We start from the raw sequence: 18,583 nt of genomic DNA on the forward strand, positions 1-18,583 counted from the left end.
CTGATATTTTTAGCTGTGGCTTGGTTTAAAAGGATTTGCCAGTTCCATCTGCAAAACTATAGCATTTTTTTTTTATCATGGCAACCAACAATCCTATGTTTTTTTCTTCCTCAAATCTTTCCACTCCTTTATCAAAATAACTCCTTTGCACAGCCAAGCTCTCCAGTGCAGTCTGAGGAACAGCAGCATGTTAACCATCCCACAGTGAGTGCTGCCTGCCCTGAGCTACATTGGCTTACAACAAGTTGTCTTGTGTAACAAACAGCACTTGGCACCTACTCTGACAACAGTCCCATTTTCAACATATAATAAATGTGTGCATTCTTGGTTGTCGGGATTCTGAAAGTAATGGCTGCCCTACTGAAAATTATCTCAGAACTTATTATGCAACTTTTTATGTTTCACAGGAATCAAAGGTGACGTGGGGATTCCTGGTTGTCCAGGACCAGAAGGTATTAAAGGTCTAATGGGGGATCCAGGACCAATTGGACCTCCTGGATTGAATGGAAAGCCAGGATTCCCAGGTGCACCAGGCATAATGATTCCTGGCCAGAAAGGAAATAGAGGTCCTGCCGGAGTGGATGGACGACTGGGTGTGTTGCTCTTATTTCTTATTGATGCGAAAAGAAGTTTTAGTATCTAGTGGAGATGGTTTGGCAAATCTAGAATCACCGGTGACAGGGGCTTATGCACTTTATAATTAAACAGATAATTGCTTTATCAGTTGGTGTATCTTTCCCATTGCAAAAAATGATGGACGTCTACACAGTGAAACATAAAATTAAAATAACATAATGGCTCTCAATCCATGAACCACATCTTCTCCCAATCCCTCCCCTGACCCCTACATAAACCCATTTCCCCTTGGATCCTGCGCCAGCCCTGGGCCAGTGGGTTTGCACAGGTATTACGGAGAGCCTACTTAAAGGCAAGGAGGTAGCACTGGTGTCACTTAAAGCCTAATTTGGTAACTGGTGCTGGATGCAGCTCTCAACCCAGATTTCAGGTTGTGTGTGCAGGGCTGGTAGTTGGAAAAAATACACATTTATGCTTCTTGCTTTGGAATCATTGAGGGCCATTGAACGTGGAGCCCCATGATGCCACTTCTGCAGAGTCACTTTTCATGGCAGAGCTGTGCTGTAAATAATGCTGCCATGAAATATGTCTACTGGATGCCTTTACTGATTCAGCTTTTTTTTTAATGTAGGTATTCCTGGTAGTCCAGGATCTTCTGGAACCCCTGTGTACAGCATAAAAGGAAACAAAGGTGTTAGAGGTATAGATGGCATACCAGGACCACCAGGATTGGTAGGCAATATTGGTCCTCAAGGTTTAACAGTAAGTGAAATGAATACTCCTCCTTTCTCACTCACTTTTTAATTTCACAGTTTTGGTGAAAATTACACCCAGGCAAAAAAAGTTGTGATGTAAGAAAGAAATTAAGGTGAGTACTTGTTGTGCATAAGCTTCAGGGGGCATCTATGATAAATGAAGGGGTAGGGGATAGCTCCCTTTTATGGACACCCAGCCAGCCAGTTAGCTATAAAATCCCTGTTAGTAGCTGTTCTCTACTTGCTTTACCTGTAAAGGGTTAAAAAAGCCCATAGGTAAAAGGAAGGGAGTGGGTACCTGACCAAAAGAGCCAATGGAAGGGCTAGAACTTTTTAAACTTGGGGGGGAAAAACTTTCCCTTTGTCTGTCTGTCTGTTGTTCTCCTGGAGAGGCGACACAGAGCAGCAATGCTGTAAGAAGCTTGCACGAGGTATGAAAAATCAACAAATCATACCTAGAAACTACTCATTTGAAACCCCAGATATGTAAGTAGATCAGGAAATGTCTAGGAAGATGCAATTAGATTTATCTCTTTTATTTCTATAAGGCTTATGTACTCCTCTGTGCTAACCCCCAAATGCTTTTGTTTTGCTTGTAACCTTTAACTGGACCTCAAGAAAGCCATTCTTGATGCTTAATTATTATATTTCCTCTTTTTAAATCTAGCAATAGCTTAAGTTCCAGATGTATTTTCTTTTTGTTTTTAATAAAATTTACCTTTTTTTAAGAACAGGATTGGGTTTTTTGTGTTCTAAGAGGTTTGTGCATATGTTGCTTAATTAGCTGGCGGCAACAGGTGATTTGCTTTGTTTTCTTTCTCAGCTCTTCCTCAGAAGAGGGGTGAAAGGGCTTGAGGGTACCCCACAGGGAGGAATTCCTAAGTGCACCTTCCTGTGTTCCAAGGGTTTTTTTTGCATTTGGGTGGTGGCAGCATCTACCCATCCAAGGTCAGAGAGAAGCTGTACCGTGGAAGTTTAATACAAGCCTGGAGTGGCCAGTATTAATAGTTAGAATCCTTGCAGGCCCCCACCTTCTGCACTTGAAGTGCCAGAGTGGGGAATCAGCCTTGACAGCATAGAACACATCACCATGAATTTATAGTAGTTTCCTTGCTTTTGCTGTTTTATCATTCCTGAGTGTAGCTCTTCGTGGATGAAATTCTGTTTACTTATTTACTTCTTAACAATGGGCAGAATATTTTTAGTGTGCTTGCAAACACGAAGGGTCAGATATTGTCTGATTACAGTATGTTTGTAGGCACATTTTGCAGTAGCTCAGATATTTCCCCTTTGGACATTCTCTCTCAATTTTTAGTTAAGTTGTATAAATTATTGAAAATGTTTTGTGTCTTTCTGTTTGCCTGAAAAATAGCATAGTCGGTAACATATTAAATTCTAAGTAAAAACCCAGACAGCATATCTTGCAGTGTCTGAATACTGTTATGATTTTTCTTCATTCTTGTTGTCTGACTTGCAGGGAGTTGAAGGCACCCCAGGCAATGCAGGCCCTAGAGGTGAACCTGGCTTTCCAGGACTTCCAGGTGTAACAGGTATTCACCTATTTATTAAACATACTTTTTGTGGACAGCACAGTACCAGTTGTATAACTGGAGACATGGAACCTTCTTAGTAAAACGTGGCTGTAGAAGGGTCAGGGATGGAAAATTCACCAGAAGACCAGGTTTGCTCACAACTCATCCTCTCTGGGTTGTGTTTTATTGCAGAGATTCTGGTTTAGTCCAACCTGACACCAACTCAGTAAAAAGCATCTGCCTTCCCTCCATGCAACTTTTCAATCAATAAACTCGCAATACAAAACAGGGTGGCTCCTATGGTTTACGAGACCTTTCAGCCATGGTTTCTAGTCAGCACAGCCAATTGTACCCTATTCCTATCCACCATGATCCATCACTATGCACAAGAACACCGTAAGGATTTGGGGGAAGGTTTGCCAATGGATACATTCCACCCAAAGCCGATTGATTTTACATAAAAATGTTATGGGGGTTGGGATGAGGATACATTTTTAGTTTGCCACAACCCCAGTTCTTTGGGTCAGGGACTGTCTTTTATGTTTGCACAGCACCTAGCACAATGGGACTCTGATCCTGATTGGGCCTTCTGTATGCAATTTTAATACAGGATAATGCATTTTATTGCCAACACAGCCCTGGGCAAATGACCAGGATTCCATCCCATATTTGGCAGCTGTTAAAAATAAAAATCTGTATTATTGTAAATTGACTATATTTTATATGTAAATAATTGAGCATCAGTAATCATGGAACCCTACAGTGCCATTTTTACCAAGTAAACAGACACTGTAGCTTTTTGTTAAGACTCTGTGAGATCATGTACCCGGAGGATTCTGAAACGAATCTCTGAAACCACCGATAGTTCTTTTGGCTTCTACAATCATGCATGTGTCTAATCTACCTTTTTAGGAGAAAAGGGTAATCGAGGACCCCCTGGACCAATGGGTGCAGCAGGACCTATCGGACCAAAGGGCCCCCCTGGTAACCATTATTGCAGTCCTTCTCATTCTAGCGCCCCAAAACTGTTTTGGGGGGTGGGGTATTAATATAAAGCATCCAGCTCTTTGTTGTATTTCCACTCTTAGGTCAGCCTGGAGCACCTAGGAAAGCAACATATATCCCAGGAAACCAAGGACCTGCTGGATCACCTGGAAGCCCAGGACTACCAGGAGATCCAGGACCTCGAGGGCCACCAGGATTACATGGTATATGTTTTACCATTTGCCTAGGCTACTTGATGAGACTTGTTCATTGTTGGCTGGCACCCTGAATTTCTGCATAGACATGTTTATCTCTCTTAATATCGCTTTCCTTTTCTATTATATTTTAGTGTCATATGGACAGCCTCCTATTCATAACTTTACCCCTCTAGTTCACTGGGTTGGTGAGCAGTTCCCTTAACATAGATCTGTGCAAAAAACAATTCACAAACATTTTTGTCATGCTGTTCACAATTTCCTTTTGAGTAGATTCATAACCGTTATATTTGTAAAAGGTGATTCATCTTGACAAAAAATACCCGTTATAATACATAACAAAATGTGTATCTCTTTCAGGGGTTGACCTCACAGCATTTTTGTCTATGATTGTCATGCGGGGGCATTTGTTTTGTTTTATCTACTTCACGTCAGCTCAGAAATTGCTTTTTGAAGAATCCTGGCCCCCATCAGGATGAGTATTCTCATCCCAAAGGTTCTTAAATGAAAGACAAGAGCCAAGTAAACTCAGCCACCATCCCACTTCCTCTCTACTCCTGTTCCCTTTTTTGTTTTCACTCTCCCCATGACATACCTCTGATTCTTACCATCTCAGTCAGAAAGTTCCAAAGGAGACCCTCCTCCCACTGAGTGGAGAGCCTTTTGATTTCTTTCCATTTTAGCTTAGCTGATCTTGCCGCTGAGACACCTTGCTAGCATCATGCTGATTCCTCCATGCCAGTGTCCTCAGCTGATACTGAACACCATTTCCCAACTGCTTTCAGACTAAAGGAGGGGATGAGACCAACCAGCAGGGAAGTGGAGCAGATCAGGCATGCCAGAGAAGTGGGTGTTCCTAGCAGAAGCACATAAGGACAGTTAGAACTACTGAGAATCCTGAACCAGCACCTCTTAGCAACCAAAATCAATTTCTGTTTTATGGTGCTCCTCTGAAATCTGGCCAATCCTTAAGGTGTAAGCTTCCCAAGACTTAGCCGGTTCCCTAAGAGTTAACAAAAGGCATAGAATAAAGGAACATTTTTTGTCTCTTACAAGAAAATTTATCTTATATTGAAATCTACATTATTTATGCATCTAAGAGCAGCAACTCATACCGTTTTGGATTGCTATTGTACTTTTGGAAAATTTCAATAAAACAACAAATGCTGCAAAAGGTATATAGTTGGGCCTCGATTTACACTATGGTTATGATCTTGAAAAAACACCGTGCAAATAGAAATCGCTTAAAAAGAAACCAAGGGTCTACGGGAAATAAGGGTTTTGGTTCCAGGCTCGCAAGATGACCTCCCTAATTTATCCAATACAGGTTTTATTAAAAAATTTTAATGAAATTTAAACTTGCTACTAACTTTTTACTGATGTTGAGGATGAACTTGATATGATGATAATGCTGATGCTGTTTAAGTCAGAATGCCGACGGTTCATCTGGGGTGTCTGGGGAGGCCGAGGAGTGTGAAGCAGTGCCGTAGCCAGGACAGGACACTTGGGTGGGCCCCGACTTCAGGTGGGTGAGCATTGATGGGGGTGGGGATGGAAGGCAGGAAGGATCGGGGCCTCCTCCCCTGACCCCCTCAGCTGGCCTTGTGGGGGTCGATGGACACTCTGGTCAGGGGCCCCCACACCCCAGTCGTGCACCCAGAGAGCAGGGTTAGGGTGCGGGGGCTCACCCCACTCAACCAGCCCGGTGCTTCTCCCAGGGTCGGGGCGTGGGGGCTTGCCCCATTCTGCCTGCCCAGCACTCTAGCCGGGGAGAGGGGTCGGGGCACAGGGGCTTACCACGCTCCGCCCAGTGTTCCAGCCGGGGAGCGGGTTTGGGGTGCAGGGGCTTACCTGCTCCCCAGCTGGAATGCTAGGTGAGTGGAGTGGGGCACCAGGGGCCCCCCCAATGCGCACCTGGGGCATGGGGGGGCAGAGTGTCCATCGCCCCCCCGCAAGGCCGGCTTCAGGGGGTTAGGGGAGGCAGCCTCCCTCCTGCCTCCCCTCTCCTACCCCCATCATTGCCCACCCACCCAAAGTCAGGGCCCACCCAAGTGTCCCATCCTGGCTACGCCACTGATCTGCGCATCTTGGTGACCGCGCCACACCGTGTAAAAGAGAATCCATACCGTGTACAAAAATAAAGGGCCACAATTAATTTACCATGCATAACTGAAACCTTGCAAAAAAAACCGTGTAAATCGAGGTCTGACTATGTTAATATTATTGTTAATTTTGTAACAATCTATCGTGAAAATTAAAACTTTCTACATATAGCTACTATTTTTATATCATCTTCCTAATTTATTTGATGCAAAATCTGGTAACAGAAATATTATAGAATTCTGACTTCAAAGCATTTGATTCTATAGAAAATTATGCCACAGTATCTGCTGTTATGAAGCTGCACTCAAGTGTTGTTTGTCTGGCTGATTGTTTTTGTTTTGTTTGTTTTTTGTAATTGGTAATTGTGTATATGTAGAATAATTATTGTTATATTAACATATATATATTCTTGTGTATACAACACAGGACCTCAAGGTGTAAAAGGCCTACCAGGCCATTGTGGAAATCCAGGCATACTTGGACCAGTTGGTCCAAAAGGAGACAAAGGATTTCAAGGACAAAGAGGTACAGTGAAGGAGACATAACTCTTTGTGTCCCATCATACTGAAACTGCAGATACGTTGGACTCCAGTTTCTGGAGATCCTTCCATTCAGATACAAATTACATTATGACACCCTCACTCAGGCCTAGATTCAGCAAAGCACTTATGCACATGCTTAACTTTAAACACATGAGTAGTCCCACTAAAATCATCTCTTTTCAGATCTCATTTGAAAACATCCCTTTCCTCCCTTGGTTGTGCTGCTTAACTTCTCTCTCCCTCTGTGATTGACCATGTTTGTTTATTTATTTAGAAGTCCATGTCCATCACCAATCACCAAGGCTCCTTACTTTTTATATAAACAGTCAATTATAGAACAACAAATTGGACCTGCTTGTTTTAAGTCATTCACCATAAAATGTTTTTACATTTACCACTCTCCTGCAAAGGAAACCATGTTTTTTAGCACTGTGCATTTGGGAAGAATGCTATATAGAATCAAATTGCATTGTATTTTACAACTAATATTGTTTTATTTGTTCCACACAAAAGCTATTTACGTAACTTTTGAACGTATTTAAAACGTGTATTGGTTTTGTACAATATCTATTTGTATAATGTACATGAAATTATCAAATTTCTCAAGTTAGGTGAGAATTTAAAAATGTAGTTTTTGTAGAAAGATACATGTAGATATATGTGGGAAGATAGCTTGATCCAGGAGAGACAGTGTATTCCAGTGGCTCAGACATTCACGTGGGAGTTCCAGATTCTATTCCTGACTCTCCTGCTATGTTACCTTCCACAGGTCATTTCACGTCTCTTTGCCTTCCCAGCTTTTGTCTGTCTTGTCTCTTTAGAGTGCAAGCTCTTTGGGACAGGGGTTGTTTGTCTGTTGGGGACTCTAGACGCTACTGGAAGGCAGATAATAACAATATTTAAGTTGTTGAACTATTTAAAATTTTGTTTCCGGATGGGTTCAGTCACTTCAGAAACAAATCAGAGACATACTGTTTAAAGAGTAATAGGATAAAATTATGTATGTTTTGGTGTGTTTTTTTTTTTTTTTAAACAGGATCTCCTGGGCTTATTGGCTTTCCAGGAGTACGGGGCCTACCTGGTTCCCCAGGTATTTCAATATCTGGTCCAACAAGAAGAGGCTTCATCTTTACCCGGCACAGCCAGTCAACAAAGATTCCTTCATGCCCATCTGGGACAGCTCAGATCTACAGTGGTTATTCTCTTCTCTTTGTACAAGGAAATGAGCAAGCACATGGCCAAGACCTTGGTACCATCTTAGAAAGAATTTTTTAAAACCATTTTCTGTAAAACCCATGGCCACCTTACTGAATAGGGCAATGAGCCTAAACTAGTGACGAGAAAGGCAAATGTGCAGTAAATATCTCATCATTTACCTGAAATGAAAATATCAGTCAGAGATACTAATCTCCACTGTACACTATGGGCTAGATAGTGCTCATGCAACCAGTCCCATAAAAGGGGAAGTAAGTAGCTCTACCACCTCAAGAGAGACCCAGGGAAGAAATCCTGGCTCAGGGAGATAGTTCCTTCCCAGCATTCCTGTCTCCTTTACTCCCCTTGGCCATTCAGTATCAGGGACTAGGTGAAGGATATTATTGCAGAATTAATCAAAAGAAATAATTCCTTGCTTTCAACAGATTTTGTTCTTAGCCCCCATGCTATTTTAATGTAGCCTCTTTGAAATTTAATCATCAGAGTCCCTTACTTATGGTACTACTGTACAGAGAAGTGGCTTCTTTTCTTTACATGCTCTATCTGTATTTATTCTTAGTGCTGTAGTTTGGATCTTATCACGTGGCTGTTCCATTTGTTATGCTAAATATCTCTCATGGCTTTCACAAGACTGCCATCCTATGTCTTTCAGGGACAGTTGGTAGCTGCCTGCAGCGATTTACCACCATGCCATTTTTATTCTGTAACACCAATGACGTTTGCAGTTTTGCTTCTCGCAATGACTATTCATACTGGCTGTCAACTGCAGCACCAATGCCAGAAGACATGGCACCAATCTCTGGCAGAGCCTTACAGCCCTATATTAGCAGGTATGAGTTTAATAACTTCAGCCCCTCTTCCGACCTACACAGATAACTTCATTTATTTTGAACAGCAAAATGCCAAGTACAGATGAGTTAAGCTTTCAAAATGAAAAAATATTAAAAAATACTATGCCAGTAGCTAACAAATTAACTAGACTTGCAATAACAATATCTCTCTTTGAACAGAAGAATTTGCAAGGCTCTAGTAGAAATATTTCAAACTCCTCCATTCACAGTTCTGTAATATGATCTTGTTTTTTTCCGGTCAGCCTGCCTATCTTAGCCAATACAAGCTCTGAATTCAGCCACCTGGATATTTGATCATGTTTGAATATGTGTTTGATATGTGGTACCAAAGTCCAAAATGGTGAATAATTTAGATCTAACCTAAATGAGCAAATATCAAGAAGACCCCGAAACCAAAACTGAAACGTTCATTTAAAGAGATAAGATGGGTGGGGTAATATCTTTTATTGGACCAACTGCTGTTGGTGAGAGAGACAAGCTTTCGAACTACACAAAACTCTTCTTCAGGTCTGGGAAAGGTACTCGGGATGTCACAGCTAAATACAAGGTGAAACAGATGGTTTAGCTTCCAACAGATTGTAATAAGCCATGGCTTATTACACAGTCTGAAACTCACTTACCCCCCTTTTTTGTCCTATGACTGCAGGGGTGTTAATGGGCCACTTCAATTTAAATAATCTCTTAGAATATGTGTTAACTAATTATGCTAGACAATCTTGTATTTAGCTCTGACATCCCTGAGTACCTTTCCCTGACCTGAAGAAGAGCTTTGTGTAGGTCGAAAGCTTGTCTCTTACACTAACAGAAGTTGGTCCAATACAAGATATTACCTCACCCAACTTGTCTCTCTAATAGCCTGGGACAAACATGGCTACAACAACACTGCAAATGTTCATTTAAACATTCAGGTATCCTAGTTAAAGCTAGGGTATGTTTAATTTGCATAACTGGCATAAGAAAGACAACCCAAAATCTCACTGACCCTGACGATATTAAGTAGCAATAGTTACATAATGATCAGCTGCTCCATGTGCAGGTGTATTAGGGCGCAGATCAGCGGGCAATGATCGATCCAGCAGGGGTCGATTATAGACACGATAAATCAACTGCTGGGCGCTCTTCTGTCAACTCCGGTACTCCACCGGAACGAGGAGCACAAGTGGAGTCGATGGCAGAGCGTCAGCTGTTGACTTATTGCAGTCAAGACACTGCGGTAAGTAGATCTAAGTATGTTGATTCCAGCTACGCTATTCACATAGCTGAAGTTGCGTATCTTAGGGTACGTCTACAATACCCACCGGATCAGCGGGTAGTGATCGCTCTATCGGGGATCGATTTATCGCGTCTAGTGTAGATGCGATAAATCGATCCCCGATCGCTCTGCTGTCAACTCCAGAACTCCACCACGGTGAGAGGCGGAAGCGGAGTCGACGGGGGAGAGGCAGCCGTCGATCCCACGCCGTGAGGACACGAAGTAAGTGATTCTAAGTCGATCTAAGATACGTCGACTTCAGCTACGCTATTCTCGTAGCTGAAGTTGCATATCTTAAATTGATTCTTCCCCCCACCCCCCCGGTGTAGACCAGGCCTTAGATCGACCCCACATGGCAGTGTAGACAAGCTCTTAGAATTGGACAGGCTAAAAGAAAACACTTCATTTCAACATTAGGAATGTGTTGTCTTCTTACAGTTGAATTTACTTTAATGAACATATACTGGAATAAACCATAGTTACTGTGATCAGTGCAGGAAAATTAGAGACTGAGGGCTTGTCTACACTACCGCATAGAGTCGATCTAAGATACGCAACTTCAGCTATGTGAATAGTGTAGCTGGAGTCAACATACTTAGATCTACTTACCATGGTGTCTTCACTGCGGTAAGTCAACAGCTGATGCTCTGCTTGCGCTCCTCGTTCTAGTGGAGTACCGGAGTCGACAGAAGAGTGCTCAACAGTCGATTTATTGTGCCCCCCTGCTGGATCGCTCACTGCCCACCGATCCGGTGGGTAGTATAGACAAGCCCTAAGGCTGAGAACTCTTGTGCACAATGTCCTAAGGCAGTTATGCGGTGTAGGGTCTCATTTTACATCCTTTATCCTGTTTACAGACCCATCTTCAAGACTCTATCACCATAGTAGGGCCAGATTCTCCACAGCCACTTTGTACCATACCACCCATGTAATCTGCCCCTAAAGCCATCTTCACTGGACCAGGGAGAATCACACTATTGTATGCACAGATGATTCTTGAGAGATGTATAGCTGACAACAGATCTCTGTCCTTTCTGTCAGAGTAACAGAGAATCAGAGTTTCAGATAAAAGAGAATGTGGCTGGAAGAAATGGGGCATGGCTGTGGTGCTCCTGTACTGTGTCAGTCCTCAGCTGCATTTTTGGTCCCATATGGCCTTTTTCAGCCTAGCCTAAGTTAGAGAAGCCCTCAGGCAACTTTAAAACATCAGCAGCACTGCACAGAGCATCATAAGGCCAGAGGGTGTAAAAGCAAGCTTTAGATCAACATGCACCCCCCTTTGCATGCACTCCGTGTAGTTCAGTCACACCCCAAGATTTGGTCTATATTCCTTCATTAGTGGATGAAACAGATTTTTCTAATCGTGGCAAATAAAGTTGCCGAGTATTCCAGGGTAAAAATATATAACACCACAAGCAGTGAGCATCTAAAGCAAGCAAGTTTTAACCTTTCATTTCAGTAATGGCAGCATTAGGATGATTAAAGTGTTCTAGGGCTAATCTCCTTGCCTCACCAATTCCTTGCAGTGGATGGAAATTGTAAAGTCATGTATTTTGGATAGTTTAGTACCTGACAGCTGGTTACCAGTTTACCTGTTTCCATGGGGGCAATGTTATGAGTGCAAATTCCAAAATTCAGACATCCGAAGAAGTGGGCTGTAGCCCACGAAAGCTTATGCTCTAATAAATTTGTTAGTCTCAAAGGTGCCACAAGTACTCCTGTTCTTTTTGCAGATACAGACTAACACGGCTGCTACTCTGAAACCTGTAATGGGATGGGAATTGTATATAAATGTCTGGAATAATTCACCCAATATTTATGTGTTTCGTATTACAGATGTATGGTTTGTGAAGGACCAGCAGTGGTAATAGCAGTTCACAGCCAAACAACTGCAGTTCCTTTATGTCCTCAAGGCTGGATATCTCTCTGGAAGGGTTTTTCCTTTGTTATGGTAAGGGGGAAAATTGACAAAAAATACTCACTCGGTGCTGCTAACGCAGCTTGGAAAGCTAATGCGTTCTTCTACCTGAAAAGAACTCTCCCTATTTCTGTCCCCTCAGTATTTCTGGCATTTGCCCATGGGTTTTTTTGTTTTGTTTTAAGAACGCCATAATGTTCTTTTTTTTTTTTTTTTTTGGCTAAAAACAGGCAAGACTCTTATTAATCCTTTTGACTTTCATGCTAATGGCAGAAGCTCCAGAACAACCAGCTACAGGAAGGGTCTCAGATCTATCTCAGCAATAGGTGCCAACCTCTAGAAGAAAAGGGGAAGTAGTGAAAGGAGAACTTTGGGATTCTGGTTACTGTGGACAGATGAAAAGTAAATGAACTGTGTTTTTTCATAACTGTCTAGACTACAACAAAAGCAAGTGTCATCGATGGTGCAGCTGAACTCTTCCTGAATACAGTTGCAGAGCAAGTGTAGCCGAGGGCAAAACATATTCAACACCATTTTAGAAACTAGAGTTATAGCCTTAACAATACCAGGCAGTGTTAATGTAAATCAAACGTAAGGGTCAAACTCCGCTGAAAATCCATAATCTGGTTAAAAATTGTGTGCTGATTGCAGAGCAGGACAGCAGTAGCATAGACCCCGTCAAGGGGGAGAGCACATCCCATTTATGAAATTTGGAGAAGATCCTCTGTGACTTACCATGGAGAGGGATGGGTAAGGGGGTAGATGTGTGTCCATATTGGAGGGTGGGGGGATCATCATACAACCTTTCCTACTCCTCCGAATCCTTATACCCTACATTAGCAGCTGTGGATGACTGACCGAGGCTAAAAATTCCATCCTCCTGCTCCACAACCTTTTCACGTGGAGCAACACCCTTTTACATGGAGAGTGGGGTTTGCTGTCTTCCCAGGATTTGTCCCTAAGTAATGTATAGCTGCTTCGAGAAGAAAGGAAAGAAAGATAGCTTGTTTCTAGGGTGTGGTTACGACCGTGTGCTGATTTTAAACATGCAGATTTTTATCAACTACAAGAGGTTTCCATCCAAAGTGTTCTACTGTAAAGGGTCATTTTATGGGCATTTCTACCAGCACATTTCCCACTGCAGATAAGAAAAGTTCCTTCTCCGCTTTCTATGAAGAGAGAAGCAATCAGTGCAAGGGAAAACAATGCACAGATTAAAACTGGAGAAATGGCTCATTTGAAATCAGGTTACTATGGTCCTTAACTAAGCAGGTGCCAAACCTCTTCCAGGGAATTTCTATCTTTGTCCTGGGCCTGGTTCTCATGACCTCTCACCTGACAGAGAAAAACACCTTTGCAGGGATTAAAGAAATACCACAAAGTCCTTTGAATTGTCCTAAAGCTTCTGTACTGGACTTCATTACAAGATAGTAAATTGTATTAATGTCAAAATAATACCATCCCAAAATATAATCCATCATTCAGTAAAATTAATCTGTGCTGATTGTTGTTTTAGCTCGGCTGCACAATGGTACTTTGCTAGAATGGTACTTCACACAGTGCTTTTTAGAAAGATATTTCTTGCATTCTGTTCAGTAAAAGGTGTTTAGCAGATGTTCATTAAAGATAGTTTTGTGGTTACAGTACACAAGTGCCGGTTCAGAAGCCTCTGGCCAAGCATTGGCATCACCTGGATCCTGCTTGGAAGAATTCCGTGCCATTCCATTCATAGAATGTCATGGTAGAGGGACATGCAACTACTACACAAATTCCTACAGCTTCTGGCTGGCTTCACTAGATCCAAGAAGAATGTTCAGGTAACCTTTGCTTTCCCAGTGACTCAGCTATGACCCGTTGCCTTCGTCCACACCAGCCACCGTTGCTGCAGGTCCAGGGGTAGCATAGGAGCCATTAAGTTAGCTGTACATTATCTGAACATCCTGTGAGTCATTCTTGCGAGGGTGGCTAAGTTGGCTTTAGGGTCATTTTGCAGTGTTGGAACAGCACAAAGGGGCCTAACAGAGGATCAAAGCCTTAATTTCTTTAAATCTCAGACTTCCCAAAACAAGTCTTTTAAATGCACAGGGAAATATTCACCACTAATACAAGCAGGTGCAATTCCATTATCTTCAGCAGTTTCCTTTGCTTATGTCAATGGTGAATTTTCTAGAGAGCAGCAAGTAAGCCAAAGCGCACTGAAACTTCTCAATCCTGATTCTATACTGATTTCCACCCTATACAATCCCGGCAATTTCAGTGGGATTTCCAAGGTGTATATTAGTGCAGAATTTGGCACCTTCATGCTAAATTTCGATATGGGGAAAAATGAGTATCTTCCAAGTTCATATATCCCAGAAAGCTTTTTATATTTCTTCCTACAACCATAAACAGCACTGATGTTTCAAGAATGTGTCCTTTATAATCCCTTCATCTTTTCTTGGCATGTACTTTATGCCTTGTGGTCATCTTGTACACATTCAGGGGCAACCCTACGCACATGCATTGTGTGTTGCTGTACATATCCCTATGCTCTTGAGGGCTGCACTGTCAGCATATGCTCACTGTATACTAACACACATTTCGTTCTTCAAGGCAGCTAATGGTCATGCCCCAGTCTTGTCAGTTGCAATGTTGATGTAACGCTGACAGACCCCGGTCGTCGGGATCAAATCTGGGTCTTCTGGAGCTTAGTGCATGAGTCTCTACCACATGAGCTAAAAGCCAACTGGCTGTTAGCTAAGGCTGCAGAGCAGACTCATTTTATCTCTCTCTCTCTAAGTGGTCTCGGTGCCACTAGATGGGACAGAACACCACACCTAGGAGATGTGTGGGTTACATTGACATCACCTTTCACCTCTTGCTTAAGGAGATGAGAACAGATTTTTAAAAATAGGGGAATCTAAAGCTTTGATCCAAAACCCAATATAAAGACTTGGTCTTTGGATTAGACCCTAACAGTCTAGATAACAATGATGGGATTGTGGTACTTTACCTCACTTACTCTGGATCAAAATCAGTGCTTAGTGTAGGGAGCCCTTGTGACACATGCCCTGGTGAGGCTGGCTAAGAGCTATGTGAGAGCTGGGGTGGTGGGGACAGAGACAAGAGTGCAAATATAGAAAACTCCCACCACCTCACTCCTATTTTAAACAGAAAAGTACATGTGTTATTCTCTTTCTTTTAGGAAGCCTTTACCACAGATTTTAAAAGCAGGGGAACTGGAAAACGTCATCAGTCGCTGTCAGGTCTGCATGAAGAGAGACAGAAATGCTTGACAGAGCATCAAACTTTGCTTTTATTGCAAAGAATAGCCTAACTCTCCAGAATGTGCATTTATTAAAGCCAAACTGTTTCTGGACAATGAGCTCTAAAATGCTAGTGCAGCACTATGGTGAGCTAGTGCAGCATTTTGATTTTCTTTTTTCTAAACAAATTGCAAAGCACTTTTTTGGAGAAGGCTGTTGTAATGGCAGTACTACAGATCTTCATCTTCTGAACTGTGAGGCAAGGTGGATGATGTAATATCTTTTATTGAACCAACTTCTCTAGGTGAGAAAAAAAAGCATCTGGGATTTAGGTGGACCGTAGACTTAAGTCCGTGACTTAAGAGCTTCCATGGCATTCCTGAGTGAACGCAAACCTTCAGTTATAAGTCTGTTTTTAAAAATGCACTGCAAAAAGAAACACAAAATCTACACCTTTTATAAAGTATTTGAAAAATTAAATATTTGTCATGAACATCTGCAGAAATAAAACCTCCTATTCCATCTAGTCAGATGAAAGTATCTTAAAATAAAACATTTGTTATGAGTGATAGTCAAATGGTATTATCTGAGCACTGATTTACACCAGTGAATTCAACTGTAAACGGATTTAAATACTTGATAAGCACTTTATATAAATTAAATGACTAAAACTGTAGCTCTGAATATTTTGGTATTTATGATATTGCACATGCAGCACTATTTAAAATTTTAATGTTGACATTTAAAAAGTTAATAACTTTTAATATTTGCACACAACTATCAGAATTCCAGTTCAATTATTTAATTTTATAGATAAAGCATAATTAATTTGACAAATTTGATAAATGCATCATTTTAAATGTAGGGTCTAGAAGTCAGCTGAAGGGTCTAGAAGTCAGTTGAAGTAAGAGAGATTTCTCATTGAGGCCTATTTTTTGCAAGTAAAATATTTTATATTTATTTGTTAAAATATTTCCAGTATGTTTGTTTTAATACTCAAATTTTCTCTGTTAATATAACTAGAAACAGTTTCCCCCATATGTAACATGCCAGGGTCATCTGATTAAGCTAATTTAAACACAGCATTTACATTAATTGAATTAATATTAAAGATTTTTGTTTCCTTAAATAGATTGCAGTATCTCTGTTTGCAAGACACAATTCAAAATATTACACTTGTTATAAAATACTCTCAGCAGATGCATGTTGCTGATAAGAGGGCATTGTGAGGTGTAAAAGTCTTTCCTTCCAATCTGCTTATATCTTCAAATGTGACAAACACATGTCATGTTTTTTTCCCTGAGTCCTAAATTCTGCTGTAAATACAGGAAAATACCCACCATTTCTTTTGAAAACTGTTCACTATTAGGGTGAGGATAAACTCAGCATCAACAGATGCACATGAAGGCATTATATCAGTTTCTGAGTCCCTCTCTGAGAGCATACTTGTAAAATCCAGACCTTAAGTCCATCAGAGTTAAGTCCACTGGAGATGCACAGTAGGGTATGAAATATAGTGTAACATGTATATTACCTGGATTATTACAAAGTTTTAAACTCAGCAGTAAAAGATGGCGAATGTAGTCTAGCAGTTAGAGCATGAGATGAAGTCAGGTGATGAGGGTTTTGTTCCCAGGTCTGGACTCTGCCACTCACTTACTGTGTGGCCCAGGACAAGTCATGTTGGCTAAAATATTTTGGGCAGCTTCAGACTCTTCATAAGTGATGAGCACTCGCAGCTCCCATTAACTGCAACTGGAGATGAAAGTGTTCAGCACCTCTGAAAATCAAACCCAGCAGATTTCAAATTGGGCACCCATAATCAAAGGCCATTTTTTGAAAATGTTGGCCTTAAAAATATCTTTATGCCTCACTTTCCTATCACTCCGCATTGTGAATATTAGCTAGCTAATGTCTGTAAAGTGCTTTGAGAGCCTTGGGGAAAAGGTGCTAAAGAAGTGCAAAGTGTTAATATACTGTATTAAAAGAATGCAAGTGGCACTATGGGCAATCAGAAATAATGAGCAAATAATCAAAAAGACTAGGGAAAAGAAATCCTTTCACTAAACGCAACCAAATAAGTAACTCTGACTGTATAGGGAAAAGTTCATTAAACTTATTTCTTTCCCTCCTTGCCAATATGTATACATAAAAATATCCAAACATTTAATAGCTTGTGTGACAGACCCAGACCAGTGGGGTACAGGAGTCTGGTAGAGGGCAAATATACTGGTCACTGGATGAGTAGTTTTCTGTTCCCTGAGTGACCAGAGCAGGGGCTGCACTAGAGTAATCAGGAACCTGCTAGAACCAGTTAAGGCAGGCAGGCTAATTAGGACACCTGGAGCCAATTAAGAAGAAGCTGCTAGAATCAATTAAGGCAGGATAATCAGGGCACCTGGGTTTTAAAAAAGGAGCTCACTTCAGTTTGTGGTGGGAGTGTGAGGAGCTGGGAGCAAGAGGCGCAAGGAGCTGAGAGGGTGAGGGTGTGCTGCTGGAGGAGGAGGAGGACTGAGGAGCACAAGCATTATCAGACACCAGGAGGAAGGTCCTGTGGTGAGACTAAGGAAGGTGCTTGGAGGAGGCCATGGGGAAGTAGCCCAGGGAGTTGTAGCTGTCATGCAGCTGTTACAGGAGGCACTATAGACAGCTGCAGTCCACAGGGCCCTGGGCTGGAACCCGGAGTAGAGGGTGGGCCTGGGTTCCCCCCAAACCTCCCAATTGACCTGGACTGTGGGTTCTCCCAGAGGGGAAGGTCTCTGGGCTGTTCCCCAATCCACATGGTGAATCTCTGAGGCAAGAAAATCCGCCAATAAGCGCGGGACCCACCAAGATAGAGGAGGAACTTTGTCACACTTGTCTTCTGATTAAAAACCATAAATGGGGCTATATCATTCTGCCAGTTTTTGAGCAGAACTCCCTTTTTAACATCACAACTTTCAGCTTAGACAACAAAATAAAAAGGGTAAATCACAAAAGGGTGACACCTATGATATCTGATATTTCAAATAAATATAGTGCTGGTTGCTTTTAGAACAGAGTGAAATCCTGGCTCCATTGAGGTCAATGGAAGTTTTGTTATTTCATGCCAGATATCTGGAAGGGAGAATAAAGCAATGCTCACAGTAAAAAGAGAGAGAAAGTCCTACAAAGCAGAGTCCTCTGAAACCATTTCCACTACTGTACATGCACAGTCTGCCTGCTATGTATCTCACCAACAGAGAAACATAAACAAGCCTTGCCTGCCATCCACCTGTATAATCTATTACAGTAACAATACTTCAAGCCCTGTCTGTCTCCATGCCCTCAGGAAATGCAACCAACCTAATGTTTCTTAACGTGAGGCTGTTTTTTATAGTTGGTTTGATGTCTTGGTGCTTTACAGTGTTTGATAG

At 41.8% G+C, this 18,583-nt stretch overlaps 1 protein-coding gene across 2 annotated transcripts in view; it reads left to right on the top strand.

Moving 5' to 3' along the window:
• Positions 1-17,278, top strand: part of COL4A3 (collagen type IV alpha 3 chain) — a 79,273-nt gene extending 61,995 nt beyond the window's left edge. Inside the window, exons 37-47 of one of the 2 annotated variants that reach the window (XM_029911101.1) lie at positions 408-593; positions 1,208-1,338; positions 2,809-2,881; positions 3,776-3,847; positions 3,952-4,071; positions 6,592-6,690; positions 7,744-7,956; positions 8,575-8,752; positions 11,862-11,976; positions 13,588-13,760; positions 15,128-17,278. In XM_029911101.1, coding sequence (XP_029766961.1) covers positions 408-593; positions 1,208-1,338; positions 2,809-2,881; positions 3,776-3,847; positions 3,952-4,071; positions 6,592-6,690; positions 7,744-7,956; positions 8,575-8,752; positions 11,862-11,976; positions 13,588-13,760; positions 15,128-15,218 — 1,451 coding nt within the window. In that variant the 3' untranslated portion in view covers positions 15,219-17,278. The remainder of the gene's footprint in view (positions 1-407; positions 594-1,207; positions 1,339-2,808; positions 2,882-3,775; positions 3,848-3,951; positions 4,072-6,591; positions 6,691-7,743; positions 7,957-8,574; positions 8,753-11,861; positions 11,977-13,587; positions 13,761-15,127) is intronic. The other variant, XM_029911102.1, reaches the window with a different exon arrangement.
• The last annotated feature ends 1,305 nt before the right edge of the window (positions 17,279-18,583 follow it).

The sequence above is a fragment of the Terrapene carolina genome, unplaced genomic scaffold (genome assembly GCF_002925995.2).
Source record: "Terrapene carolina triunguis isolate 2854851 unplaced genomic scaffold, T_m_triunguis-2.0 Scaffold88, whole genome shotgun sequence".
NCBI lineage: Eukaryota > Metazoa > Chordata > Testudines > Emydidae > Terrapene > Terrapene triunguis.